This window comes from Penicillium taxi, assembly GCF_028828555.1.
Source record: "Penicillium taxi strain IBT 34144 chromosome Unknown utg000004l_segment0_segment0, whole genome shotgun sequence".
Taxonomy (NCBI): Eukaryota; Fungi; Ascomycota; class Eurotiomycetes; order Eurotiales; family Aspergillaceae; genus Penicillium; species Penicillium taxi.
This window is the reverse complement of record NW_026643206.1, coordinates 1,712,099-1,738,264: the sequence shown is the minus strand read 5'-3', so window position 1 is coordinate 1,738,264 and position 26,166 is coordinate 1,712,099. Positions and strand designations below refer to the sequence as shown.

At 45.5% G+C, this 26,166-nt stretch overlaps 9 protein-coding genes across 9 annotated transcripts; 4 read left to right on the top strand and 5 right to left on the bottom strand.

Moving 5' to 3' along the window:
- Positions 1 to 44: 44 nt before the first annotated feature.
- Positions 45 to 1,081, top strand: N7495_005570 (SUR7/PalI family protein; the record flags this gene model as incomplete). The annotated part of the gene is made up of 2 exons (XM_057208221.1): positions 45 to 465; positions 537 to 1,081. 2 exons carry the CDS (start codon positions 45 to 47, stop codon positions 1,079 to 1,081), a joined length of 966 nt encoding a protein of 321 aa, XP_057061995.1.
- Positions 1,082 to 3,384: 2,303 nt separating this feature from the next.
- On the bottom strand, positions 3,385 to 4,788 carry N7495_005569 (WD40 repeat domain-containing protein; the record flags this gene model as incomplete). The annotated part of the gene is made up of 4 exons (XM_057208220.1): positions 3,385 to 4,044; positions 4,105 to 4,600; positions 4,676 to 4,697; positions 4,767 to 4,788. 4 exons carry the CDS (start codon positions 4,786 to 4,788, stop codon positions 3,385 to 3,387), a joined length of 1,200 nt encoding a protein of 399 aa, XP_057061994.1.
- A 1,190-nt stretch (positions 4,789 to 5,978) lies between these two features.
- N7495_005568 (dynein light chain Tctex-type family protein) lies at positions 5,979 to 6,655 on the bottom strand (the record flags this gene model as incomplete). The annotated part of the gene is made up of 4 exons (XM_057208219.1): positions 5,979 to 6,263; positions 6,341 to 6,415; positions 6,496 to 6,534; positions 6,629 to 6,655. 4 exons carry the CDS (start codon positions 6,653 to 6,655, stop codon positions 5,979 to 5,981), a joined length of 426 nt encoding a protein of 141 aa, XP_057061993.1.
- A 546-nt stretch (positions 6,656 to 7,201) lies between these two features.
- On the bottom strand, positions 7,202 to 15,129 carry N7495_005567 (uncharacterized protein; the record flags this gene model as incomplete). Its single annotated transcript, XM_057208218.1, has 6 exons — positions 7,202 to 8,095; positions 8,171 to 8,494; positions 8,556 to 13,162; positions 13,217 to 13,772; positions 13,827 to 14,367; positions 14,426 to 15,129. 6 exons carry the CDS (start codon positions 15,127 to 15,129, stop codon positions 7,202 to 7,204), a joined length of 7,626 nt encoding a protein of 2,541 aa, XP_057061992.1.
- A 1,027-nt stretch (positions 15,130 to 16,156) lies between these two features.
- N7495_005566 (uncharacterized protein) lies at positions 16,157 to 16,908 on the top strand (the record flags this gene model as incomplete). The annotated part of the gene is made up of 2 exons (XM_057208217.1): positions 16,157 to 16,172; positions 16,238 to 16,908. 2 exons carry the CDS (start codon positions 16,157 to 16,159, stop codon positions 16,906 to 16,908), a joined length of 687 nt encoding a protein of 228 aa, XP_057061991.1.
- Positions 16,909 to 17,840: 932 nt separating this feature from the next.
- Positions 17,841 to 20,234, bottom strand: N7495_005565 (tRNA ligase; the record flags this gene model as incomplete). The annotated part of the gene is made up of 1 exon (XM_057208216.1): positions 17,841 to 20,234. The coding sequence occupies one exon, from the start codon at positions 20,232 to 20,234 to the stop codon at positions 17,841 to 17,843; it is 2,394 nt and encodes a 797-aa protein (XP_057061990.1).
- Positions 20,235 to 20,659: 425 nt separating this feature from the next.
- N7495_005564 (ankyrin repeat protein) lies at positions 20,660 to 21,310 on the top strand (the record flags this gene model as incomplete). The annotated part of the gene is made up of 1 exon (XM_057208215.1): positions 20,660 to 21,310. One exon carries the CDS (start codon positions 20,660 to 20,662, stop codon positions 21,308 to 21,310), a length of 651 nt encoding a protein of 216 aa, XP_057061989.1.
- A 637-nt stretch (positions 21,311 to 21,947) lies between these two features.
- On the top strand, positions 21,948 to 22,804 carry N7495_005563 (vacuolar protein sorting family 37 protein; the record flags this gene model as incomplete). The annotated part of the gene is made up of 2 exons (XM_057208214.1): positions 21,948 to 22,255; positions 22,318 to 22,804. The coding sequence occupies 2 exons, from the start codon at positions 21,948 to 21,950 to the stop codon at positions 22,802 to 22,804; spliced, it is 795 nt and encodes a 264-aa protein (XP_057061988.1).
- Positions 22,805 to 24,025: 1,221 nt separating this feature from the next.
- N7495_005562 (uncharacterized protein) lies at positions 24,026 to 24,899 on the bottom strand (the record flags this gene model as incomplete). Its single annotated transcript, XM_057208213.1, has 2 exons — positions 24,026 to 24,636; positions 24,686 to 24,899. 2 exons carry the CDS (start codon positions 24,897 to 24,899, stop codon positions 24,026 to 24,028), a joined length of 825 nt encoding a protein of 274 aa, XP_057061987.1.
- Between the last annotated feature and the right edge of the window lie 1,267 nt (positions 24,900 to 26,166).

The window sequence follows — 26,166 nt, the reverse complement described above, 5'->3', positions numbered from 1 at the left end:
CTCCCATCCCCTTCAATTCTCCTCCCTCGATTATATCACACGGGATGGACTCCCCTGGAAGAAAAAAACTCCCTTTCTTTCGAAACTCCAGATCCGATCGAGCTGTTACTCGACGCCCTGCCACCGTGAAATCTCACCGAATCTTACGCTCGTTCCTCTACTTAATCGCATGGATCTTCTGTGTACTGGTCGTCATCGGAAATGTCTCCAATAAACCAGTCCTGCGCAATACCTACTTTCTCTACCTCGATCTGTCAAACATCATTCCTTTGTCTATACCCAATGCCGTCTTGATCAACTCCATCGCCCAGTCCATTGGACTGCACGACTTCTACCAGGTTGGCTTGTGGAACTTCTGTGAAGGCTACAATGGCCAGGGAATCACCCATTGCTCGAAGCCAAAAACCCTATATGCCTTTAACCCCGTGGAGATTATCGTGAGCGAGCTATTATCGGGCGCTAGTAGTATGTGTCAACACAGCCTCCACAATCTACTACCAAGTATAAACTAATCCTCGATCCTTGTGTTTTCACAGTTGCCTTGCCATCCGACATCACCCAACCACTGAACCTGGCCAAGCTCGCTTCTCAGTGGATGTTCGGTCTGTTTATCACCGGCACCGTACTTAATTTTATTTTGATTTTCATCAGCCCATTGGCCGTTTCCGCTCGGCCTCCGCAGTCCATCAAGGGCTGGGCTGCCGTCAGTTCATCCAACGGCGAGGGATTCAAAAATCCTGGCCAGCCACCCCATCGCCGTCGCACTTTTATTCCCTTCCGCTCCATCCCCATGCTTTTAATCTCATTTTTCGCTGCCCTCACCACTATTGTCGCGACCGTTGTTGCGACCGTCATGTTTATCATTTTCGCGAATGTCTTCGTGACCGCAGACCCAAGCTTAGATATTAAGGCGCATATCGGCAAACAGATGTTTGTCTTCATGTGGATCGCCTCGGCATTTAGCCTCTTCGCCTTCATCCTCCAGTTCTGCTCCTGCTGTGCATCTTGCTGCGGTGGTCACAAGGCGCGGAAGCAGCTCAAGTCCGAGGGCATTAATTTATATGAGAAACACTCCGCGTAACGGAATGGTTTGAGCCACCAATTTTAGTCTTGATGTGAATTCTATTTTGTGGATATTTTTGTCTTTCCCCCTGCTGATCTATATCATCTACAACAAGTGTCGTGATTTGGCGTTCTTTTTACATAGATTTGGGTACATATTGGATTCCACTGAAAAAAGTGATAGGTATGGAGGTAATGAGTATACCTATCGACCTGATGAAGCTGTGACGAATTGTCAATTTTAGGCTCCATTTAATTCCTTTTTAAAATATTCCCCACTTGCAGATCCTTATTTGCCATCAGCTCCACACGATCTATTTCAGTGGCGAGGAATACGTTTACAACTAGTCCTAGTTAGGGCTAGGATTACGATATTAATTTGTGACTAGTCGTCATCCATATTCAAGGCTGGACGGTGCTATTTAGTGATCTATTCAAGTAGATATCTAGACCCCTCTATACCATGGTACCTGCTAAAATAAGAATTGGCAATCATTCCTCTTTTCTTCTTTGATACCTCGGGAGATATTTACCTAAGTATCTCCAAGGCTAGGTAGGTATACTCGAGATACTTCGAGAGATGCCCAGATGGATGTATTTCTAAGCGTTGAAGGCAAAACTCGGCTTGCAACTTACTACCTTGACCTAGGTATGTCACTCGCATGATGTCGTCGACGAGGTCATCGCCGTAGTGGTCTCTACGCTGTGCCCCGTGGACCATTAAGAACAAACATTTCCTACTTCATTCCTCTTTTCTTTCTTCTCCATACATCCATATGCATGGGTCTTTAATACACTAGTGAGGAGAAATCTGAGGTTATTATTGCTGACTGAAAGCTATCAGTTATGTCTACCTGACTGCCCTCGCTGGCAGCCAAGTAGTTTTTTACTCAAAATTGTGATTTTATTACTCTTATACCTTTTTTCATTACTTGGCAGCCCTTGCTGGCTGCGGGTAGAGAAGAGAGCAGGTTTGATGCGGAAGTAAAGGTTCACCATGACATCATATCATTGGGTGTTAGCTTGTATATCCACGTGTGTCTTAGGTACTGGATGAGGTCAAGAACGTGAGAATACCTATTACCTACTTACGTACTCTTCCAAGGTTGGTGATTATTTGGATGATGCGATGAAAAGTAGGTATCCTTGATACAACGTCAAATTAAAGATGGGGGCTAAAATAAATTGGGCGGCAAATACTTGTTTACTTGTACTTTCGATCTAACAGTGTCTAGTGATACTACCTAAATACATATCAGTTGGCAACCTTTTAATATGATTTGAGATCCTGTAACGGAGTATATTCATGAACTAGATATTGATGTATTCTAGGCTAAAGTTCAGAAAGAATCAGAAATACTAAATTGGTAAAAATAATTCCAATCACGTTTGTATGTCTGATCTAGAATACACTAGTATATCACGTATAAATAACTGTCGGTTGACTAGGTTATTACCGAAGCAGACAGCTATTGATATCGTTTCTGTACGTATATAATAGGTGTATGCATATTGGGTAAAAGTGAAGTGTCATTCTAAAATGCTCAGATGAAAGAAGATATAGTAGCTGCCATGCCAAGATCACATGATCTTGGTATGTCAGCTGATATTCGTTCCAACAATAACTTAAGAGTTACAACACTGGAAGATCCCGTAGATCACATAAGTATCGGTTAGTCTACATCCAAGGATAGGTAAGCAAAGATACGCGAAAAGATCACTCATATCGACACGCACCACCTGACCGGGGCACCTACATGGGTATATGCTATATGGGTATATGAAAATTATTTAAAGATTGGAAGCTATCTAGATGCCAAGGTAGGTGATAAAGGAAAGTGAAGGTGAAACCAGAAGTCAAGGTCTCTTCAATGTTGAAATTGGGCATCAAGGCTAGAACGAGGGAAGTTGCAGTGAGAATCACCATCTAGAACAACCAAAGAAAACGTCCACATTGAGTACAAATGTAAGAGAGAGAGAGAGAGAGAGAGAGAGAGAGAGAGAGAGAAAGAGAGCATGAGAATGACTAGTAGCACATGCAGACTATATTATAGATCTTCATTTCCAAGGTTCGGCTCTACGTATTTTTGGAGACCCTCATTCCAGCAGGACACGTCAATACTAGAGCTGGGACTACAAGGCAATGTAATGTAATACAATAATGATGTTATTAGTTCCATGCTGTTTAATAATGGCGCCATAAAGTATAACGCCATTGTCAGATCCCACCACCCCTACTTGCGCCATGCTATGAATATATCAATGAACATAAAATGATAAAACGTTTAAGCCTCAGAAATCATAAACATTGAGCCAAGTAGCTTAGCGAGGCTCAGAGTAGTCGTTTAAAGCAACACAAACAGCACCACGGTGATGTCCACTATACTGACGAATGATGTTTCCAGTGCTGAGCTCCCACAGGCGGGCATAATGATCACTCGAGACGGTTACCAAGTATGCAGAGTCAGCTGAAAAGGCGCAGTCCCAAACCCAGCGCTGGTGATTGGCAAGGGTGGTCTCCAAGAACAAAGTACCGTTGGCGGGGTCCATAGGTGGACCATCCGGCTGGGGAGTGAAGGTCTGCTGGGGAGTTTCGGTTCGGGGCACCTGGCCTGAGATCCGCAGTAGTTCACGATCACGGGCGGGTGGGTCGAAAATACGCAGGAGGTCGCGGGTCTGGTTTTGGAGCTCAACACTCTGCTGGGCCTCAGCGCTATCAGAGCCGGACTCATTTTGGCTCTCGGTAGCGGCTTTCAAGGCTTGCTTCTCATTCCAATCTTTGATCGCAACCTTGGCCGGTGCGTAATCAGGATCCAGATTCCAGACTTTGGCAGTATGATCGGCTGAACAAGTGGCCAGGTGTTTGACATCTGGGGATAGTAAAACACGGGTCAAGTAGTCCTTGTGAGCTTGGAAGGTGCAGATGGGAATGATGCGAGTTGCCTCATCTGTTTGGTGCATGCGCCAGATGTAGACATTTCCCTATAAGCAGTAGATGATTAGGGTAAGTCAATATATACTTGGGGATATGAAATGTCTAACCTTCTTGTTTCCAGCGCAGAGCAGTGAGCCATCACTCGCAACGCTCACACTGAGGACAGAAGTATCATCCTCAGGAATTAACTGATGGGTGCAAACACTTTCACCCAGATCCCAGACTCGAACCATACCGGCGCGATCACCACTGATCAACTCACCCTGATTAGGGTGGATAACCACGTCATTGACTGGGGCACGGTGGAGGTAGTTGCGCTGCAGAGTACCAGTGCGTGTATCCCAAACTTTCACAGATCCATCCTCCGAGCTAGTCACCATCCATTTACCCTCACAATGGAATGCGACTCCAGTGATATTACCAGTGTGCCCCTCAAAGGTCATCACAGGATTGGGATTGGAAGACTTGATATCAAAGAGCTTGACATTATTGTGGCCAGCAGCAGCAAGAAAGCGCTTGTCGGGGGTGATGCATAGGCGGTTCACTTGAGAATCTGGATGCTGAATAGTGCGAGAGCAAATACCTGAGAGCGCCTCCCAGAAGCTGGACCATTGTATTAGTTAAAATGCAAAGGGGGTATATAGACAGATTTCAAGAACTGTAGAGCACTGAGCATACCGGATTGTATGATCATATCCAGCTATAATAAGCAATAATTGCATTAGCACATAAGTAAGAAAAATGCGGGGAGCTTTGTGCATTAGCTTACCAGTGCAAAGAATGACGCTCATCTTGACCAGTCTTCGATACCACTCTCAAGTGAGGACTGGAGTTAGGAGAAGTAGTCCCAAGACGGCTGGAGTATGTGATAAATGGTTGACCCTTTCAGTTGTTGTTGCCTTCGTGACGCAACCAGCAATCAGAGCTTCGATTGGAGTTAGAAAGGCTTGGCAATGGGTTATATCCACGTGATCAGGTATAAGCATAAGGCGGTATAACTTAGACTGGCAGTATTACTTGCGGTGAGAGTAAAATATCAGGCGGTGAGGGCATAACTCTAGATATACTGCCGTCCGAAAGGGAATCTGTATACATCAATCATACTAGAGAAGAACGACTACCTGAAGTATATTTTGGGAGTAAAGCTGATTTTGAACTTTATCTCATGATTTTCATCCTTGAAGGTACTATCACCAGCTATCTTTTATGGCTGTCAAGGAGTCCTCAATTCCTTCTCAAATTTGCGAACCCAAAGAGGTGTCTATCACTACAAAAATCGGTTCCAACTTCGAGTATGAAACCATTTATCCCAATTACACCTTTGACACCATACCTTCCAGTCTGTTTCAATACTGGGCCCCCATGATCTCTCATGAGGTATTTGTCCCATTCACAAGACGCATTTTGGAAATCCAAGGGGGCAAAAACGAAGGCCCATAAGATCCCTCGGTCGAAGAATTATAATTAAATGCCCCTAGAGGTAGAGCTCACTCTACCAGCTAATCACCTGAATAACACCTCTAACATCGCCTATACCCGCGAATAAAAGAGAATTGAATACATCGTGGTTCTCATCAGCAACTAACCTTGGAACTAGTTAACAGGCCTTCTAATACAGGACCCCAGGAGTACTTGATAGGCGAATGTGTATCGGAAGCAGGTAATCTGCTAAATATAGCTTTGTAGAAAGTCCTGTGACGATGGAGATTTGATATGAATGATACTTAAGTATTGATCTACACCCATTACTCAGTGAACAGAAGTAACAACGAACGAAATCCGGTGTCCCATAGATACAGGTAGCAAGAAAGAGAACGACGTGATCAAGATGAATAATAATTTCGAGAAGAAGAGGTCAACATAAAACTTAACGTCCGACTTATGAACAGAACAAAAAGCAGGAATGTATATGCCCCTCAATTCCAGTCTTCCCATTTATCAACAGTATAAATAAATAGACAGCGGTTTAAAACAACCACACTTAGTTCACTGAGAACCAAGTGATACTGATAACAACATCCAGACCCTGCTCCTCGGCACCTTCGTACTTGTATGTCCACATACCGTCGCGCTTCACATCCCAGAAGGCACCGGAAGCGGAGTGCAGACCGCGCTTGCCGGCGTTGCTCTGAGTGCCATCGGCGGCGGCGGACTTTTCAATCAGACCCTGCTGCACAATTGTGCTGTTCACAGTGAAACGATAAGGTGCTGGCTTGGAAGAATCAGATGGGGCGGTGGCGGCGATAAGCCCTTGAAGGGTAGTGCTCTGATGGAGGTATAAGTGGTTAGAGAGGGATTTGACGTCAGTGCCTGCACGGATGCAGAGTTTCAGGTTGAACGTACGATAATATCGGAATTCCATTGACTAGCTTTAGCGTGGTCGTACTCAGTGGTGTCTTTGAGAGCGCTACGGCAGGCCTATAAAAAGAGCTTGGTGAGACATGCTCCGTATTTGTTTGGATTTGGGACGCCGCGGGGGTGAGGGGCACAACGCATACCTTGGTGGTGATATTGGTCAGCTCTTCAACGGAGACTGGCTAGAGATATGAGGCGCATTAACAAGGATATCCTGACAGGCGAAAGTGTTGCAACATGCTAAGCATGGCGCAATATCGTAATGGCTCAACATACCTGAGCAGGAGTGTCGTTGACGGCCATGATGGTAGAATCTTAGAGCAAAGTATATTAGATACTAATAAAAAGTATGTTAGTCATAACTGGCCCAATAAATCTCAGGCATTGTATAATCCAACAGTGGCTGACACGTTGACTTGAGTATTGACAAGTCGCGTTTTTCCTGCAATATGGGAGAGTGCGATTGGCGGTCAAGCAGGGAGTAAACAGTTGAAGACCACGGGGTAAAATGAAGGGATGAATGTCTAGAGATGGACCATACCAGATGAATAGGGATTTTTAGATCAGGGGAATTAAAGAAAGCAATGGCAGTTTGTTTAGGGAGAGACTGGTATTGTGGCGACGGATGCTGGTTGGCTGCGGCCTTAGCGTAGAGCTTAGATAAGCTTAATGTGGAGTTAAGGCCCAACTTAAGGAGGTTGACCCCCTAGATGTTGACATCGTTTCATTTATTAACCGGTTTTACGGAGTATACAAGAAACGAACAAATTATGGAGTTTATATTGAGAGTGAAGTTCAATGAATGACTGAATTTAATTATACGGTTGAAAATAGGAAAGATGGCAGTCATCAAGTTGTCAATTCTGCCTTTTCAGCCGTTGTGAAGGACTTGAGGGCTTCTGAAACAAATCCTGATTTTTGCAGAATCGTATTTGCCAAGGCATTCACTGAATCACTGGCCAGAATCTCTAATAGCTGAAGATTTGCGTCGAATTCCCGGGTTATCCAGTGTCGAATCTCAATGGCCACAAGTGAGTCGAGCCCGAGAACAGAGATTGGCTTGGAGGCATCAAGTTCTTCCATCGCAATCATTAAAAGACTAGATAGCTTTCCTAGCACGGAGTCCGCGACAATTTGGCGGGCTTGGGTGGCATTTTGAACCTGCTGGATCGCCTTTGCAGGACGCTCGAATGCGCCATCTTTAGACTGAGAAGATTTTTCAGAAGTGGTGGACATGGTGTACAAGCGGACCAGTTGAGAGAACCTAGGATCTCGAGTCCAAGGGTGATCGGTGTTTTCGTATTGTTTTTTGATGCCCCTCATTCCAGTGATACAATGGTCATTGCAAGAGTCCTTCATGAAGCCTCTTATTGCGATCGCGAGGAGACTATGGATCTCTTCTGCAGTGACCCATTCATCACCAAAGAGTTGTCGGACCATCTCTCTCGTTTCATCGTATTGAGTGAGATAACCAATGCCACTAACTGGTGGGAGATCTATTGTGGTGCATGGTACACCGATGGCATTCATTGAATGAGAGAACTCATCCATGAATGTACAGCTGGCTGCGTAAGCAGATTGTGTGAAATTGCCAATGATACCAGAGAGCGAAGAGAAGTTGATGAGGAAATCGAGTTTCTGGTTGAACTGAACCAAGCCATTATAGAGATTCCACACCCCCTGGACTCTCGGTTGTGTCACTGCGTGGTAATCGGAATATTCCATTTCTTCGAACATTACATCCTGTTGCATCATAAGTACATAGACTCTCCAATCTGGGAAGATTATTTTGGCCATCGGCAGGATTCTGATACTCACACGAACAACCATGGCACTGTATATCACACCACGTAGGTTTGGCATCGTGGCCAAGATATCTCCCAGTTCTTTTTTGACTATCTCTTCCGATCTAACATCACATTGGCATACTTTGACGGACACTCCTTGGCTGATGAGTTTGTCGATTATTGGCTGTGATTCTTTGCTCACTTGACCTGATCGAGATACAAGTACAAGGTATCGTGCCCCTCTACTTGCTAGCCAAGTCGCAACATTGAGCCCGACCCCTCGCGTTCCGCCGACGATCAGATAAGATGCATCGTGTCGAAGAAGAGTATCGGACCGTCTTCGTGGCGGATGAACCTATGAGTTATGTTAGTAACGAGAAATTTTTCTTGATTGGCGAAGTCGTTGTCCGAAATACCTTGACAATTGCATCTGCATTCATTTGAATAACAATCTTGCCAATCATCTTTCCTGTTCGCATCTCCCGTAATGCATTCTCAGTATCTGAAATTGAGTAAGATGTGATAGGCCATGTCGGCTTGCAAAACACATCACCACCAAATTTCTCGAACACATCTCCTAGTAACCTCTTTAAAAGTTGAGGTTTACGCTTCATCACGAGGACCAGATCCACCGAGGCGAACGTCACGTTATTCAAGAAGTGAGCCATCTCCAAGCGAGAGTTTTGCAAGAAATCTCGCTTACCTAACTCAACAAAACGACCGAATGGTGCCAAGGTCTCGAACGAGGCACGAAGATAATCTCCACTCAGGGAGTTAACAACGACATCGATACCTTGTCCATCTGTTGCCTGAAAAATTGCTTGAGCAAAGTTGGTGTCTCGGCTGAAGAAAATCCGATCCTCATCCAAGCTATAGGCTTCTTGAAGGAATTCCTTCTTTTCTCGTGTGCTAACAGTTGCAAACACATTGGCCCCAAGTGATTGAGCGAGAAGAATAGCAGCTTGACCAAGACCACCTGCCGCGGAGTGAATCAATATACTCTCCCCAGGCAAAAGCCGAGCCACATCAACCAAAGAATAGTATGCTGTACAAAATGTGATTGGAATAGTAGCGGCAACGTCAAGAGCTATTTCAGGAGGCAACTTCCATGCACTAGTCTCAGGGCAGCGGATGTAACTCGCAAATGATCCCATGTGGGAAACAGCACATACTCGGTCGCCAATATCAAAGCCTGGGACGTCAGACCCCACCGCTGTTACAATACCACTGCACTCACCACCGACATTAGAGCCAGTGACCTCTCCCATGATGACCATTATGTCCCTAAAATTCAAACCCGAGAAGCAAACCTTGATCTCGATGAAGTCTGATGGAAGCGGTGCACTTAAGCTGTCATCGTCTGTGAACAAAAACCCGTCCAGGGCGTTGGTGTTGGTCAATTTGAGCGTGAGAGGCCTTGCATTTTGCTGGAACTCTTGGAGCTGTGGAGGTGCTTTCATTCCTTCTAACATTATGTTGAAGTTCATCGCATGGTCCTCCACTACACGGGGGATGCAGATCTCTCCATCTTGAAACTTGAACTCCATTTCACCAGTCATGAGGATGGAAGGTGACTGGAACACTTTGTCGAGGACACGCACAACACTGTGTACCGCATCATCAGATCGGAGGTCATCGATTTTACCGAGATCGAGTGTGACGAATGGGAATCTGGTTTCATTTCTCACTGTGCGCGCTAAACCAAGGATCATTTTAACATCAGCTTGCTGTAAATAGGATTCATGATGCCCAGTGACCCAAAGGATTCCCTTCGCAGTTTTCACAACTCTTTGAATCGCAAGGAAAACTTCACTGGCCAAATCCGGCAACAACGCCTGCCCAACCTCGCCGATAAAGACGCATACTTTCCCCGCCACATCTGCATGAATGAGGTCTTTGATATTGGGGGATACTCGAGCCACAGATCCAATGCTGATTACTAAGTCACTTGGAACTATCACGCCTCCTTGTCCATGTCCAATGATGACAACCTCGTGTTTGGAAAGCATGTCGGTGTTAGCAGTAGAGATAATCACTGATGAAGATGCTTCGGGACAGTCGGGGAAGTCTTGTAGATAAAGGTCGACTCCAGAAAATCCATTTTCTCTCAGTGCTCTATTCCAAGCCTCCTGGTCGAGCAGAGGACCTATAGTCCGTTCATCCTGACATAACCACCAGCCAGGGAGGCAAGCGAACGGGAAAACCCTAGGGTGCATGTTTGTTTCCTCAACGAACAGAAGTTTTCCACCGGGCTTCAGTAGCTTGTGAGCATTGGCTAACGTTTCACTGATCCGAGCAGTGGCATGGAAAACGTCTCCAGCAATTACCAGGTCATAGGAATGAGCAGTATACCCTTGGCTAACTGGGTCCTCAGATATGTCCAGACTCTGGTAGGATACAAGAGAGCCCCATCCCCGAAGTCTCTCATGTGCTCTCTCAAGGAAACCAGTTGAAATATCCGTAAAGGTATAGTGGCAGAATCTTGGTAGAGTCTTCCCATCCCTGCCACCAAAGCTTTCCAAGATGGGCCAGGTAACAGAACCAGTGCCGGCACCAATCTCCAAAATGTTCATGTTAGGATTCTGGTTTGCCATTATATCAATGCAGAGCGAGATTCTCTGGCATATTTGTGGGAAGCTGTCGTGATTCTCATAGTATTGATTTAAGAGGTTATCTTCAACAATAGCCGACAATGGGTCTATTTTGCCAAGGAGAATTTCTGGTAGCAGTTCTCCAATTTTGCAGGTCATCTCTCCTGAAGCACTCATGGAGCGAACGCTACGTATCAGCTCATCGTCACATTTCGTATCACTAGAGGAACGGACCGTTTGCATCCAACGATACAAAGAGCGATAATGAGGCTGAAAGCTTGGAAGTTCCGACGGAACCTTTGACAATGCTCTGTTAATAAAGTGTCGTGACACTTTTTCCAAAAGCCTCACTCTTTCCAGAGAACTACTAATGCTCCTAGCTGAAATCTGGCGCAGGGTAGTACCAGAGATCTCAAGCAAGTCGAGACAAGGTTTAAGCTCTTCTTTATAGCACAGAGCTCGCTCGACTTTGCCGTCAAGAGTATCTGGAGCATCATTTATGCGTACGGCTTTGAATCCACTGACTGATATCCATGGATTTTCTTCTTCAACAACGCCAAAAACGTCGAATGTTTCATCCCCACCAGGTGTGAAGTTTGGTTCCTGTACAGCAAAGAGCTTGAAAGTTGTGCCGCTAGTGAGAAGCTCATTCAACTTTATGGTCATATGTTTGATCGAGTCAGCGAGATAAGCAGAATGGGGTCCTGGCTTGTCATATCCAATCAAGAACCAGAAACTCTGAAGAACAGTATCCAACGTAATTGGATGCACCAAGAAGTCGGTCTCGTGCTGAAAGGACATGCAGCTTTTGGTATCGGGAATGCACGCATCCGCTGTCACTTTTCCATCTTCACTGACTGTGATACCAGTCAAATTCCGAAACAGAGGTCCGTAGTTCACCGATGTGGCTGCGATACTGTCATAAACCATTGATGCATCAACAGGCTTGGTGCAATCTTGGCTGATACTCAAGAGCTTCTCGGAATCGGCGGTTATTTTCTGATTGACCGGATTAAGGCCCTCAGAACTTCGAGCGATGACAAAACCGTGACAATGCTCATCCCATCCTCTACCCTCTGCCCAAGAGTAAGCCTTGAACTCATACCAAGCACCATTGGACATAGAGGAAGCAAGGCCATTGTGGAGCTTCATTGAGAGGAAAACTTCTACGGACGACGTATCCGGGACCACCAGCATTCGTTGCATCCTTACATCTCGTAGCTCGACACGATCAAGTTTGATATGCTGTAGGTGTGCCAGCTGCACTACACCTTCAATAGCCATAGCCAAGAAAGCAGTCATAGGGTAGAGAGAATTTCCATGAACTTTATGCTGGCGAATCCAAGGATGATCGTCAGTGCGTATAACATTTCGCCATCTTGGCTCAAGATCGATGTTGTCTGCACAGAGTTCCCCCAAGATATCATTTCGAGGAAACTTGGGATGACAGAGGTTTTGCGCAATACGGGAATTATGCCAATGACGGGTAGTGTGATCCCACGGATAACTAGGTAAGTTTGTCAAGACCTTCGGTTGTTTTTCAGACTCGGAAAAGACATTGATGGCGTCCAAATCGATTTCAGCACCCCTTACAAAAAGTGCAGCAGCGAGATCTTGAATGACCTCCTTAAGGTCTGAGTTGCGCTTCATAGCTGCAAAATATTGACTCTTGTTCTCTGGGAAGTGTTGCTTGATCGTGGCTTGGATTGGAGACTGCATTGCCGAGTGCGGTCCGACTTCGATGAGTATGTGATTGTTTGAAGTCGTTTGGGAGATTAAACTCTTCAATCCGTCGAGAAACAGGACTGGCGAAACAAGATTGTTGACCCAGTAGTCGCTAGTCAAATAGGAGCTGGGGATTTCTTTACCATGAACCGTGGAGTGAAATGTGATCATGGACGGCCCAGGTACAATATCACCCATGAGTTCGCGATACTTCTTGGCAACCGACAGCATATGATGCGAGTGGTACGCAACACCGGTCTTGATCTTTCTAGTAAATATTTCCTTGCTGGCCAAAGTCGATTCTAGCTTGTCAATTGCATCCGCATCACCAGAGAGGGTCACGCTTGAATCGCTGTTTATACAAGCGATTCTGACTTTTTCTACTGCAATCTCATCGATGAGTGGTTGCAGTCGGGCTGGGCTAGCACCAGCCACCATCATCATTCCTTTACATCCAGCAGTGTCATTTTTGAGAATTTGAGCAGTTGCTCCGCGGAAGTACGCGATCCGAATACATTGCTCAAGACCGAGGATACCAGCAGCGTAAGCAGCTGCAATTTCTCCACTGGAGTGACCAATGACGGCTTCAGGGAAAATATTCCAGGAGTGAAGAAGATCAACGAGTGCCAGTTGAATAGCTGTACAGGCTGGCTGGCTCACATAGGGTTCGTGAAGAGAGCTGCTTGCTTCATCTTTTTCGAGCTCATCTTTATACAGGTTAGCCCCCATCGAATCGAATTAAGGGAAGGGCGCTATCTTACCAGTGATTAAAAAATCACTACCCAAATCCTTCAGAGCTTTATCAACAGCTTGTAATGTTTCAGAAAACTTTGAGCGTGATTTTATCAACCCCATACCCATGCCAATCCATTGAGCCCCTTGACCAGTGAAAATTAAAGATACAGACAGTCTTTCTGAAACATTGAGAGGCTTGAGATCAGTGGAAAGGTGGCCAATTAACTCTTTGCATGACAAGGCGGAAACTGCTAGCTTCCATGGGAAAATTGTTCGCCGCTGGCCCAGAGTGTAGGCTAGGTTGCTCATCAAATTTGCGTCAAATGCATCAGGGTGCTTTTCGAGGTACTCTGCTAAGAGCTTTGACTGGGCCTTGGCTGCCTTTTTATTGTGGCCTGAAAGGACATACACATAGCGTGTAGGATTGTTCTCTCTTCCTTCATCATCGACCTGTCCATTTTCGACTAGTTGCGCTTTAGGAGCTTTCTCCAAAACGATGTGAGCATTTGTTCCTCCAAAGCCAAAATTGTTGATACTAGCAAATTGCTTGCCTTTAGGCCAAGGAGATAATTTATTCGGTACCTGAGAACGGTGTTAGTCTCCTATTATAATGGAACGTGAAGGCAGTTTTATTACCTTCATTCCCCATTCCTTCATTGGGATATCCTCCCGTGGAGTCTGAAAGCGACAATTGGGCAATACAAAGCCCCGCTCTAACATCAGGGCAGTTTTGATGGTTCCAATTAGACCACTTGCACCCTCGGAGTGGCCGACATTCGATTTAACTGAGCCCAAAAGCAATGGTTCATGTCGGGGACGATACTCGCAGAAAACATCGTGCAGAGATGCCGCTTCAATGGGGTCACCAACTCCGGTACCTGTCCCATGTGCCTCAATATAGCCTGCCTCTAGCGGGTTGATCATCGCTTGGCGATAAACCGCGCGCATAAGTGCTTTCTGCGATTCGCCGTTCGGCATTGTGATACCTATCGTGCGACCATCTTGGTTCACCCCAGTATTTACGATGACAGAACGGATTGGATCACCGGCAGCCACGGCTTCATGGAGCGGCTTGAGGACCAGACAGCCGATGGCTTCTCCACGACCATATCCAGTAACAGTCTGATTTTTGGCTTGTTGATCGAAAGGATAGCTTTTCCCACTTTCTGAAAATAGCCTAGATAAATTGTTATTCGTACGGTCTCTTATCAATAATCTTTAGTTCTGTCACTTACCTAGAGGCGGACATAGAGACAAAAGTGTCAGGGACCAGGTCAAGTCGGCATCCTCCAACCAGTGCCGCTGAACATTCTTTGGCTCGAAGGCTCTGGCATGCCAAGTGCAAGGCAGTCAGGCTTGAAGAGCATGCTGTATCCACAGTCACACTGGGGCCCTTCAGATCAAAATAGTATGAGATTCTATTTGACTGCAGAGACAGTGCACATCCAGTGGCTTCGTGCATGGGAACCGTGGTAGGATCGCGGAGCATATGAATCTCATAGTCCGATTGAGAGCCACCCACAAATACACCAACATCACGACCTTGAAGGGACTGTTTTGTAATGCCGCCATTCTCAAGCGCCTCATAGGTACATTCAAGTAACAGTCGCTGCTGTGGGTCCATGGAATGTGCTTCCTTGATAGTGATATTGAAGAACAGAGCGTCAAATAGGGAAACGTCTTCATCTAAGAAGTGGCCCCCTTTTGGGTTGAAGCAGCCAGTACGATCTGGATCCGGATGATAAAAGCCCGCAGCATTGAATCGGCTACTGGGTATCTCGGACCATCCACTTCTGCCACGCGCACAAAGTTCCCAGAAGTCTTCGAGATTGCGAACTTGACCTGGGAGCCGACATGCCATGCCTACAATGGCAATCGGCATAGGCTTTGTTGCATCGTTAAGAACAACATTGTTTGCTTTGTTACCAAGATCTCCCATTATGATAATAAAGAGCAGAGATCTGTTGGAGTCAAATAAAGAGATAGTTCAATGGGAATATAGATCTCAAGATTAAGAATTATAAGACTACAAGGCACGGCTGGAAATCACCATTTATAGCCGAGTCCAGATGTATACCTACTCCAACCAACCTTGGAACTAAAAGATGAGTCGGGACCATATGCAGGTTCGTAATCTATGATCACTGCTAGAGAGATCTACGATATCCACGATATCCACGATATCCACTGCCATCAGCAAGTAGAATCACCGGATCTAACCGAGGATGCGTAAGGTTCGCACTAAATCACTAAATCACCTCTTTCGGAGCTAGTAACTCTTTATCCTCATTCAGGTGCCTCCAATCACTTGTTCAGCCATCATTTGGCCCTTATTTTTCTTTGTTATACCCCCGAACTCATCCGAGGCTGTCTGTATGGATCTTGGTATAAACACACGAGGCCAAACCTAGATTCTTACTATCTGATGGTTCGATACTAGTCTAGAGCTGCTGATTACGTCTTCTCTTTTCTTTTTGTGGAAGATGCAGCAGTTCTATGGGTAAGGGCTGGTTCTACCTCTTCCTAGCTAGGACACTATAGGTATTTCGTCCAGTAACAATTGATGAGAGCCTACTATTCGCCACAGATTGACAATAGATTGATTCAACCAAGGTTACTGAGCAGCTGAAGTGAATCATATATTCTTCGTTTGCATCTGTGGCGTCGAGCTACGGGGTTCTCCGATCTGAATGCTGCTATCATACCCCTGCAAGTGAACTTTGGAACCTTGGAACCTTGGAGTCGACTCTTCAAGGCTTCAATGTCTTGCATACAGTACCATTTGGTATCTAGCTAGCTATACCAGACCCTGGAACTTCTCTTTCAGATTTTCTATCTCTCGCTTGTTCAATTTTCAATCACTATGAAGTTTCTTTGTCTGCCAGGGAGTCTTTCAAATGCCAAGGTCAGTACAATACTCATTCTTCTCATTATAACACTTGACTTACATCTACTTCGTGAAGACCATGAAGGTACAGCTTGGTAAGTCTCCAAACCCTGGAACTCAGATAGTAGTCAGTCAGAAATACTGACTTCAATGCTTTCAGAGCCTCTTATTTCTGAGCTACAAGCCGACTCAAATATCAGCTTCCATTTTACCCAGGGAAGCAACCCCGTCAATATGCCAAGGCAATTCGAAGGCTTCACTGGCCCACCTCCCAACTTTACCTTCATTGAGTGCGACTTGGAAGCGAATGCTCGCATTATGAGTGCAATAGATGCACGGGGAGATCCAGAGGACACAATGAGAATATGGCAAGCTTCACCCGGCAGTTATGGAGGCAGGGATATCACCCCAGTACTCTCCCGGCTCCTTGAGCAAATAGATCAAGACAATGACATCGAAGGTATCATCGGGTACTCCGAAGGTGCCGGGGTTGCTGCCTCACTCATTGTGGAGGAGAGCAAGAGAATGGAGTTGTTTGGACGAATCCCTCGCCTCAAAAGTGCCATTTTCATTGCAGGCTTACCACCAATGGACTCGGGCACTGGTCGCTTTCTCTTACGTGATGAAGTTGGCTACCTTATCAAAATTCCAACATGCCATATTGTTGGAACACAAGATACAATGATCTGCGGGGCTATGGCCTTGTACAATGTGTGCGACTGTGATACGGCGGACCTTTTTGATCACGGTGGTGGGCATAGTATTCCCCGTGACTCTCAGACATTGAAAGAGCTTGCCACCACCATTCAATCTATGATTGCTTCTGTCTAATCGGAGTAACCGAGGCGGTTTCATTCACGGACATATGTAGTACCTAGGTATTACTTTCACAAAAAGCAAACAAACTTGAAACCTCCGGGGCGTTGGAGAGGAGTATTTGCTTACAATATTAGTTCATAGTTAAATATTATGACTAATTTAAGGAAAATCTGCGTCATTATTACATATACACTACGAGTTTTGTGAGGAATGATAACTATGAATACCTACCTAGATAGGTATGTACATGGAGGTCTTCAAATGGCATCAGGACAGTATGGAAGACTAAAGAAAGTACGTATTATTGTCAGATGCCGCGCACCAGAGGTCAGGGCTTGAGACACGCTTCGATAATGCATCTAAAAGTATCTAGACAATACCAGATCCCTTTCTACCTCCTACTAGGTAAAATACTATTAGTAGTAGTAGGGAACCTGTTGCCAAATTTAGAAATCCTACTCTTTACCCCCTCATTTTCCGATCATTTGCAAGTTCATAGAATGATTAAGAAAGCGCGTGATTGTATCTGTTTTTTGCGTCTTTCGATAACTTGCGCCTACTTCACCTACTTTCATGAAGTTATTAGGGTATATGGACATGGATACATCTAAGATTATCTACTAAATCTAAGACAGTCAAAAAGGAGCTAGGATCTACATCTAGGGCTGAGTGGTAAAAAGAATTATGAGTCTAGGCGATCCCTAAGCCTGTTGGGTATTTCAGACTTACCTAGGAATTCTGCTAGTAAATACAAAACTTCCAAGGGCAATCATTCATGGATATCTACTGTCCAGATGGAATCTGAACTCATAAATATGACTGCTATGCTAACTATGTGATATAGGTAGTGCGCAATAGCTTCATACTACTTCTAATCACAACACAATAATGATAATCTCAGAATTGCCTCCTCAACTCAAGACCACTTGTGTCTTGCCTGCTCATCACCGCATCATCACCGCAGAAACCATTCCAGTCAAAACCATAGCCGGTACTCTTTGCTCAAAAATTCCTGTCTCACCCCCAGAACCGAATTCCAACCAACGCACCAGGAGATCATTACTTTCCTTTGGTTTAATACTCTGGTCGGCGGTTCCGACAGTAATATGCGGAAGGATGTTGGCACATTTCAGACCTTCAACATCCTCCTCTCCTCCCACCTCTCCCTCTTCGGTCTTGGGTGGGAGGATGCGGACGACGAAGGCCATGACTCTGTGATCCCAGATGAGACGCTCGATGCAAACGCGCTGAGGGCCGAAGCTGGAGATGATTTGTCCACTACCTTCCGTCTGCACTTCGCTAAATTTGTTTGCATAAAAGTCCCAGGTCAGAGCCTGAGACTTCTGGGCGCTGCGATGAATCAGAGTGACGTGGAAGTGTGACTGGATACGCTTCGCTTCGACAAGCTTATTGTAAAGCCAAGCACCCTCAGGTATCATGGTGGGGCTAGCAAAAATGGACTGAAGAAGTTCGTAGACATGAGAGGATCCTAAGCCAATCTGAAACAACTCAACTTTATTAACAGGAGAGGCCTTTGTCTTATTTGAGTGGTAGCTGGAGCTTAGGTCAACCTTGACTTCGTGGCTGATGGATTGGTTGATGGCAAGCTCCATCTCTTCGTGAGAGGGAATTGAGGGAACAATGGAGGGGTATGCATTGTGGAGTGCGACAATGGTCGTCTCCAAGTTTTGAAGGGAGGATGCGCACACATCGAGGTTGATAACAAGATCAAATCCATCATCAGGGTCGCGGCTAGTATCAACGGACTCAAAGCGTTGCAAGAACCCATCCATTATCTTGATAGTCTCTCCATTGGCTTTGGAGCTTGCTCGGATGCTTTGGTGGTTATCTCCACGGTCCAACACTCTCTTTCGGGTGACTGCCTTGATGTTTGGAATATCCCTAAATTCGTGTACGTAGTTCAGAGCAACGAACTTGGCATTTCTAATCGTCTGCAAGATATCGTGCATCAGCTGTGCTCTTTCACGTCGCTGGTGGTTGTTCCGGTCTGCAATCACCACTTTGTGTTCTCCCAAAGCCTGGGAGATTTGAGCAGCAAATTTTTTGGGCTTGTTCTTTTGCTGGGGAAGGTTGTCATTCTGGAAATGACCCCATTTGAAAAGAGATGTGAGAGCCATTGCCACAGTTGTCTTACCACAGCCCAGAGTCGCAATTGGAGCGAGTACGAGCCCTTCCGTTACGGGTCCCTGTTTCTCGGCTTTCATTGCAGTAATATCCCAGCCTCTCAATCCTCGTTCTTCCAAAAATTCAGTTCGTAAAGAGATGATACCGTGACCGTGCATGTATGATTCTGCCAGCTGAGGATCCTGGGCGAACTTTTTGCGTGCAAAATCCAGATACATCTCAGTGATTGGGACTTGCTTTTTGATTTTAGGAGTCCGTCCTGCAATGATGGCTTTAGTGCATTCACGCCACTGTCGGTACATCAAATATGGCTCCTCAAACTTGTACTTGAAAAACCAGTCGTTGTAGGTGCCATTCTCGTTCAATTGGCATCGGACAACAAAGCCTTCGGTCTCACGACCATCCCAGGTACCTGTCCTGGAGCATTCCTCCAAGAACTTGCTAACTGTGTCAATATCGGTGAAGGTTTCATACTTGCACTTCTTGAATCCCCATTCATCGGCAAACTGTTGAACCTTCTCCCCAGACATTGTGGCAAACTTGGGAACATTGTAATTCAGGCCATGAAGATATATACCAGCTGCAGCTGGGCTGTAGGCCAGTACGTGCTCCTCAAAGCTGTCGTCGCATAACTCTCCAACTGCCGTAGCATTCATCTGGCGTAATTTTTTTGCAAGCTCCTTGGTCGATTTTCCAACGCTAGAGACATGTCGTGTGACCCAGGATTCACCAGCCACGGCATGGCTTACTCCATCCTGACGAGGTCCAATAGAATGCTTGCTGCACACCATTAATGTGCTATCTTCCATACCAGCAATGAAAATGATACAGCCATTCTCCTTCACACCCACCTCATAAGGTCCTCTTGTGTTATTGATGATATTAGACCATTTGGTGGTGTGCATCTCGTCCACGTTGAAGAACTTGTCATATCCACGGACTGCAATCTCAGGGGTGTTGTCCTTGAGTTTGGTGGTAAACAAACCTCGTGCATAGGTAGGAAGATTTGGCTTGTAATAATCCCAATCCATGAATTTCCACGAGTCCACAGTGACATTGGTAGTTCCTGGAACAGGATAGGTATTCTTTTTACAGGTAACCGGTTTTTCCTCGCCTTCTTTCCTTTCACGTTTGCTGGAGGCTTCCTCCAAGTCCTGGATAAGCTTAGAAACAGCCTGTGGGTTTTGCGCCATAGTTTGCGGCGGAAGATCGATGTATAAAAAAGTGATAAAGGTGGGGAGGTGAGGGAAAGAACGTGGAAATTAAGAAGAGATCTTAACTAGTTTTTCTGCCAGCTTCACAATTATCTCTCTTTTTCCTGCGCGCAGCAGTTAAAAGATTTCAGAGTCCTGGGTGTATGTAAAATCTTACAGTGATATTGTTTTTCCCTTAAAAGATTCAAAGATCGGGCAAAAAAAAAAAGTCATAAGCGCGGGGAATCAAAATGGAAAGGCGGTGACAATCTTATCGTCCTATTCTTCTCCCCGCTACATTTTTTTTGAGGCTCAGTCACTTAGCCATTTTAGCTTTATTAAGTCAGATTTGTCTACAGAGTCCCAGGTCTTCAATTTTGACTCATCCGTTCTTCTGAAACATACAGTCAAATTCCATTTCGAACATGGCCCAACCAAATCCCTATCTGCTTGCTTGCGACAACCCGTCAGCCCTATTGGAACTACTGCGCTCAAATCCCTCAATCGCTTCCTGTCAGGATGAACATGGGTACTCCCTCCTCCACGCTGCTGCCTCATATGGCCATATCGATCTTCTCCGAGCACTCGTGAAAGAATTCAATGTGGACGTCAACCTTCTCGATGAAGATGGAGAGACCTGCTTGTATGTGGTTGAACAACCCAAAATAGCCCGGTGCTTGATTGAGGAGCTTGGCGTGGACTATAACAAGACAAATCACGAGGGTGTCAAGGCTCTTGAAAAGATTGAAGAAGAGGATGACTATCCTCAGGTTTCTGCCTATCTCCGAGAAGCTGTTGGAGCTCCTGCTATTGCTTCAACAGACTCACCTGCAGGTCCTTTGAATGCCCCACCGCCTATTCCGAATAATATGCAGGTGAATATTGGTACGATGTCGGAGCAAGAGGCGAGCGCTGGTGAAGTTGATCCTGAGTTTAAGCGACGTATTGATGAGTTGGCAGCCCGGGAAGACTTTGACAGCGAGGAAACTCAGAACGAGCTGCGAGAACTGGTCATGGATGCCATTTCAGGTTCTAGCATTCCAGTAGAACGTGAGACCCGGAGGAGGTTCGAATGAGATGGAACTTTCCAAAAGTTTGAACTCCTTTCGAGAGCTTTGCCTCGCCAGCCTCTACGAAATTACTCAGAACGTCTCAATTCTGAACTTGAGCTTTGGTGGATGCTGTCATGAAGCTACAAGTGAACATGTTATCTACGGTTGTTGATTCCGTATACCCCCTAGTCCTAGATGCATTTGAACGTCTCAATTGTTCGAGCATCCCTATGGTTTCTTACTGAGCTTGACCAATCGTCACCCTTGCATGTTGTTCCGCAACCATACTTTCAGTCATTGTACATAGAACGACTATATGAATAACACAAACCCCGATCAGGTCAATCCCTTTGGGCTTGACTGTGACAAACATATGGCACTATCCCGAACTGAAAAGGGCACATGTAGCCCTTTCGCAATAGTTCCGCATATAGATTCGACCAAGAATGTTGCTTGCATCATTTCATTTGAATATTTGTTCTATCCAATATTCACATGGAATGACTTGAGCAATATTCTTGGTCGAATCTTGAGTCCAAATCAGTGGCGAAGATTCCGTAGATCAAGGCTAAATAAGTGGCCGAGGCGCCAATGTTAGACCCGCATCTCCAACTTCAACCTCCAACCCCACATCAAGTAGCACCAACATAATATTCTCGTCATGTCTCAACCAGCGTCACCCTACCCCATACATCCCTCATTTTACTCAACGCCTACAACGATGAATCCAGCTCTAAATCCAGATACCCCTCCTCTACCACCGCCAAAACCCAGCGGTCATGAAGCAAGCCGTGGAGGCACCCCTCTAAATATGTCAATGCCGCCCTCGCATCAATCAACGCCTACTGGCTACCGACCAGATAACCAGCTAGTCGGAGCACAGCAATCTCCTTATCCCCAACCCAAACATATCCCACCACCACCTACTATTGAAGAGGGATGGCTACCAGGGGGCGTGAAAGACAAATCGTAAGGATACTCGTCACGCCCAAGTTTACACGGAAGATATGGCTCACCAACCTCATGCGCAGAACGATGGATCTTCAATCAATTTTAAAAGACCCAAGTCTCATATCAGCATTCTCAAGCCAACACCCCTCTCATATAGCCTCTCAAGAAAATCTTGAGTCCCTCGTCCAAATAAACAAGGAATTGGCAACAAGACTGCTTGAACTGCAAAATCATGTCGCTGAGCTCCGCTCCTCTACAGAATCAATGCTTCTCACCCATCAATCTCTGGAAGTCTCTTGGCGCAAGAAGCAGACTGAGATGGACTCCGCCTTGGCACCATGGTCGCCTAAGGCTTTGTACCAACGGTTAAGCGCAGGTATCTCGGAGCAAGAAGCCATTTGTCATGCAGTAGAAGAGAGTTTCATCGATGAGGATCATCATAGCCGGGTGACGGAAAAAGAGATTACAGACTGGGTACGGCGCATTCGAGCCGAGGCTTCAAAATTGGCGGCAAGGAAGGAGGCCAAGGCTAGATGGGATGAGGGCCGAGTAGGTGGTTGGCGCTAGATATTTAGGAAATATTGATTAATTTCGACCGTCTCTCAATTTCTGGCTAATACCATCTTACTGTTCAAGGTCATTAAGTGGGGGCTTGATCTAGGTACTCGGTGAACGTTCGTCTGTGTACTGAGTGGTCTTGACCCTGTCACAAATAAAATGAGAACTTTGTAAGTTTTAGCTATTCTCTGTTATCTGTGATTTCTTGACTCAAAAGTAAAGAAAGCATTTTACATTGAAAGATACCTGGGAGCGTTGCGGTGCTGGTTGTTGGCAGAAAATGGAAGTGACCCTAAGAATTTTGCAGGTGCACATGAAATTTCAGCATTGAGCGCCGTTTGAATTAGGGCTATTCTTCTAGCTAAAGTACTCCATACCTTAACTGCTCGCCATTCCCTCACTTTCAGCCGTTGACTTCATTATGAATACTATTCACGTGATGATAAGAGCAGGTATGTAACCTTCTGGTGCCTCAAATTCCAGGCAAAACAAGATGGTTCATGTGAAAAGCAAGTGTCAAAAGAAGTAGCCTACTATACGAATCTTGGGGAAAAAGAAAAGGCCAATATTTTCCCTCCTTTTTTCACGCAGATTGAGCCCAATTTCTTCAACTTTCCAAGTGTCTGCATGGTGCTCAAAACCTCTTGCGTATATGATCGAACTCGGAATTGATCCTGAGCCGATTTGGAGCCAGGCCAATTTTGCAAAACGGAAATAGCCTTATCGTGGCCTAATTGAGGTCGTTTAGTGAAAAAAAAACTGGTAGCTTCTCTTTGATTGAGCGTGTCATCCTTAGTGCAGGGGCCATGCTAATCTTCTCTGTATATTTTCATTTGACCAAATGTCCCGAAGGACGTAGTCTTACTCCAAATATGATATTATATCTACCGTTGCGGGTGGCAGTAATTACCAACGGGAGTGGCGGTAGCCTCACCGCCGGGATCTGACAAAATCAAAAATGTACGGGTCAATACCCACTCTAGACCCTAACTACTGCTCTAATTTACACTCGTTGTAGGTATCAAATCCAATATCTATTTAATCTTTGATATATAAAATGATTTAAAACGATTAAAATTGTAATTTATTCACCAATGCGTATGCCATATAATTGACCTTCTTTTCTTTTTAGTCCTTTTAAGTCCTTTATTTTTAAGTCCTAACTGTGCTTTTGCATAATTAGGTGTTGTCACTGTAGCATTTTAGATGTTTCCTGCTCAGATATTTTTGCTAAGGAAGAACTTCTTTCCCCTTCCAGTCCCAGCAACGGCCTCTCCCATCTTCCAGGCCAGGTGGCATATTAACAAGAACCTGTAGTAAACGTTCTGCAGAATCCATAGGCTCCAGCATTTCCCTTCCACCCCAAAAGTCTTTAGTAAAGTCTGTATGAACAGTCCCAGGATGCAATGCCACTGCAAGTGCTTTTTTTGCAGATCTGCCCTGCAAATACAAATCGAATGTCTTCGCCAATTGATATACTGACGCCTTACTTGCCCGGTACGAGTACCAACCACCAGAAGAATTGTCGGAGATTGACCCGACCCGGGCTGCCATCATGGCGTAGATTGTATGTTCCGGTAGTCTCAGATTGTGGTTCTCATTAGAAGAAAAGATTGGAAATGCAGGAGAAGATTTTGTTGGAAGAAATGGAGAAAGATGTTTTAATAGAAGAAGTGGACCGAGAGCATTCACTTTGAAGCTATCCAAAGCGGCCTCGGCATCAATTTGAGCTGGGGATTTCTCAACATGGAGAATTCCCGGCACTGTCAATGCAAGTCTGAGTGGTGTTTCTGGGTATTCCCGGCGAATTGTCTCTGCCATTGACGATATCGTGGATTCATCTGCCGCCAGTCAGGTTGATTTGCAGAATCTTTATGGGAGCTTTGGTACCTGTAACATCAACTTCTAGCACTTTTAGTCTCTCCTCTGAGTTTGGAGCTAGACCTTTGCTAGAAAGTAACTGGTCTCGGACCTGGTCGCTGTTCTTGCGAGCTGTTACCACGATGGGCAGTTGGGTTTTTGCAAGCAATATCTGGGCAAAAGCAAAGCCTAGACCTCGAGAGGCTGGCGTTACCAATGCAAACCCATGCTTGGATGAGCCCATGTTAATTGATTACAACTGATGTGATTGTTGGTTTGTTAGGTAGTCTATCTACGACCCAGGTAGAATGCAAGTTATGGGAACCCTGTTACGTCATGACGTAATGGGCAGTGCAAGCAACAACATTGATATCTAAGTGCTCCACATGCGGTCAAGGACTATTTACCTGGTTAAATGCGTGGCAAGCCACTCTTGAGTCTTAGGATTCTAATTTCTGGCCAATGTTTTGCTAATGGAATTGACCAATTCCACCTCACAGCCTGAATTGCACATAACTCTACCCCTTGCTCCAGCCGGGAGAAAAACGATTTTTCGACCAAATTGTCCTTCTCAAGGCGAACTAGTAGTCTCTTATACTGGGCCAGGAACCGAATGTGCATAGCTCGTCTCCAGTTATGAATCAAGAGAGGGACCGGACCGCCTCATCATCGAGATCAAAAATAAAATCAAGCTCGTCGAGTACCTCCTGGTGAGTGGCACAGCTGGTGTTAAAAGTAAGGGACCGCAGGGTAAGATTAATATGAACGGTAAGGAGCTAGTCCTAGCGCCGACGCCTAACAAGGGCATTAGATCTGCCCCAAGGACATCCAGGACCGGTGCTGCTGGAAGTATGCAAGGAGCAGAGCCGTCCTCTCGGCTTGTAAGTCTAGATGGTGTGCAGTTAGGTGCGCGGAGGTCTCTGTGGCAGGCTGCCAACTCTGCACTCTTAGCCGTCTTCTTGGATGGCTATAAAGCACGGTAAGATAGTGTGATCTCTATGGTGTTGCCAATTGTAAGGGTTACTGGATTAAACAGAGAAGATAATAGAACCAAGAACTTAGTGTATATTTGCCAAGACTGGTTGAAGGAATCATGGGGAAGTACGTAGCAGGTGCGCTCTTGTATGAGTCACATGATTAACTATCCGATTATCAACTTCGAACGACTCAGTCAGCTGGGTTCCTTTGAGTTCTTTGTTATTCCATGAGGTAAAGAATGTTTCGTCCTAATATTTTGATCTGCGTATGAATCGCTATCGAGTTGCCCATGACTTGTGTCTGAAGAGAGTTTTCAAGATGGTCGCATCCTGGGTTTTGAAGAAGTGGGTGTTTGATAGCATAACAAAGAGATGAGGGGTTTGCCTATCCAGAGGACAAAGCCGTCATGATTTTAAGGAGAAGGCAGTTCTCATTTTCTTCTCCCCTATTTTCTCTTCTTCAACTTCCTTAACAGTTTTTTCCTTCAATATCGCACCGACTCCTACTCGATATGGCTGCTCCTACAGAGGCGA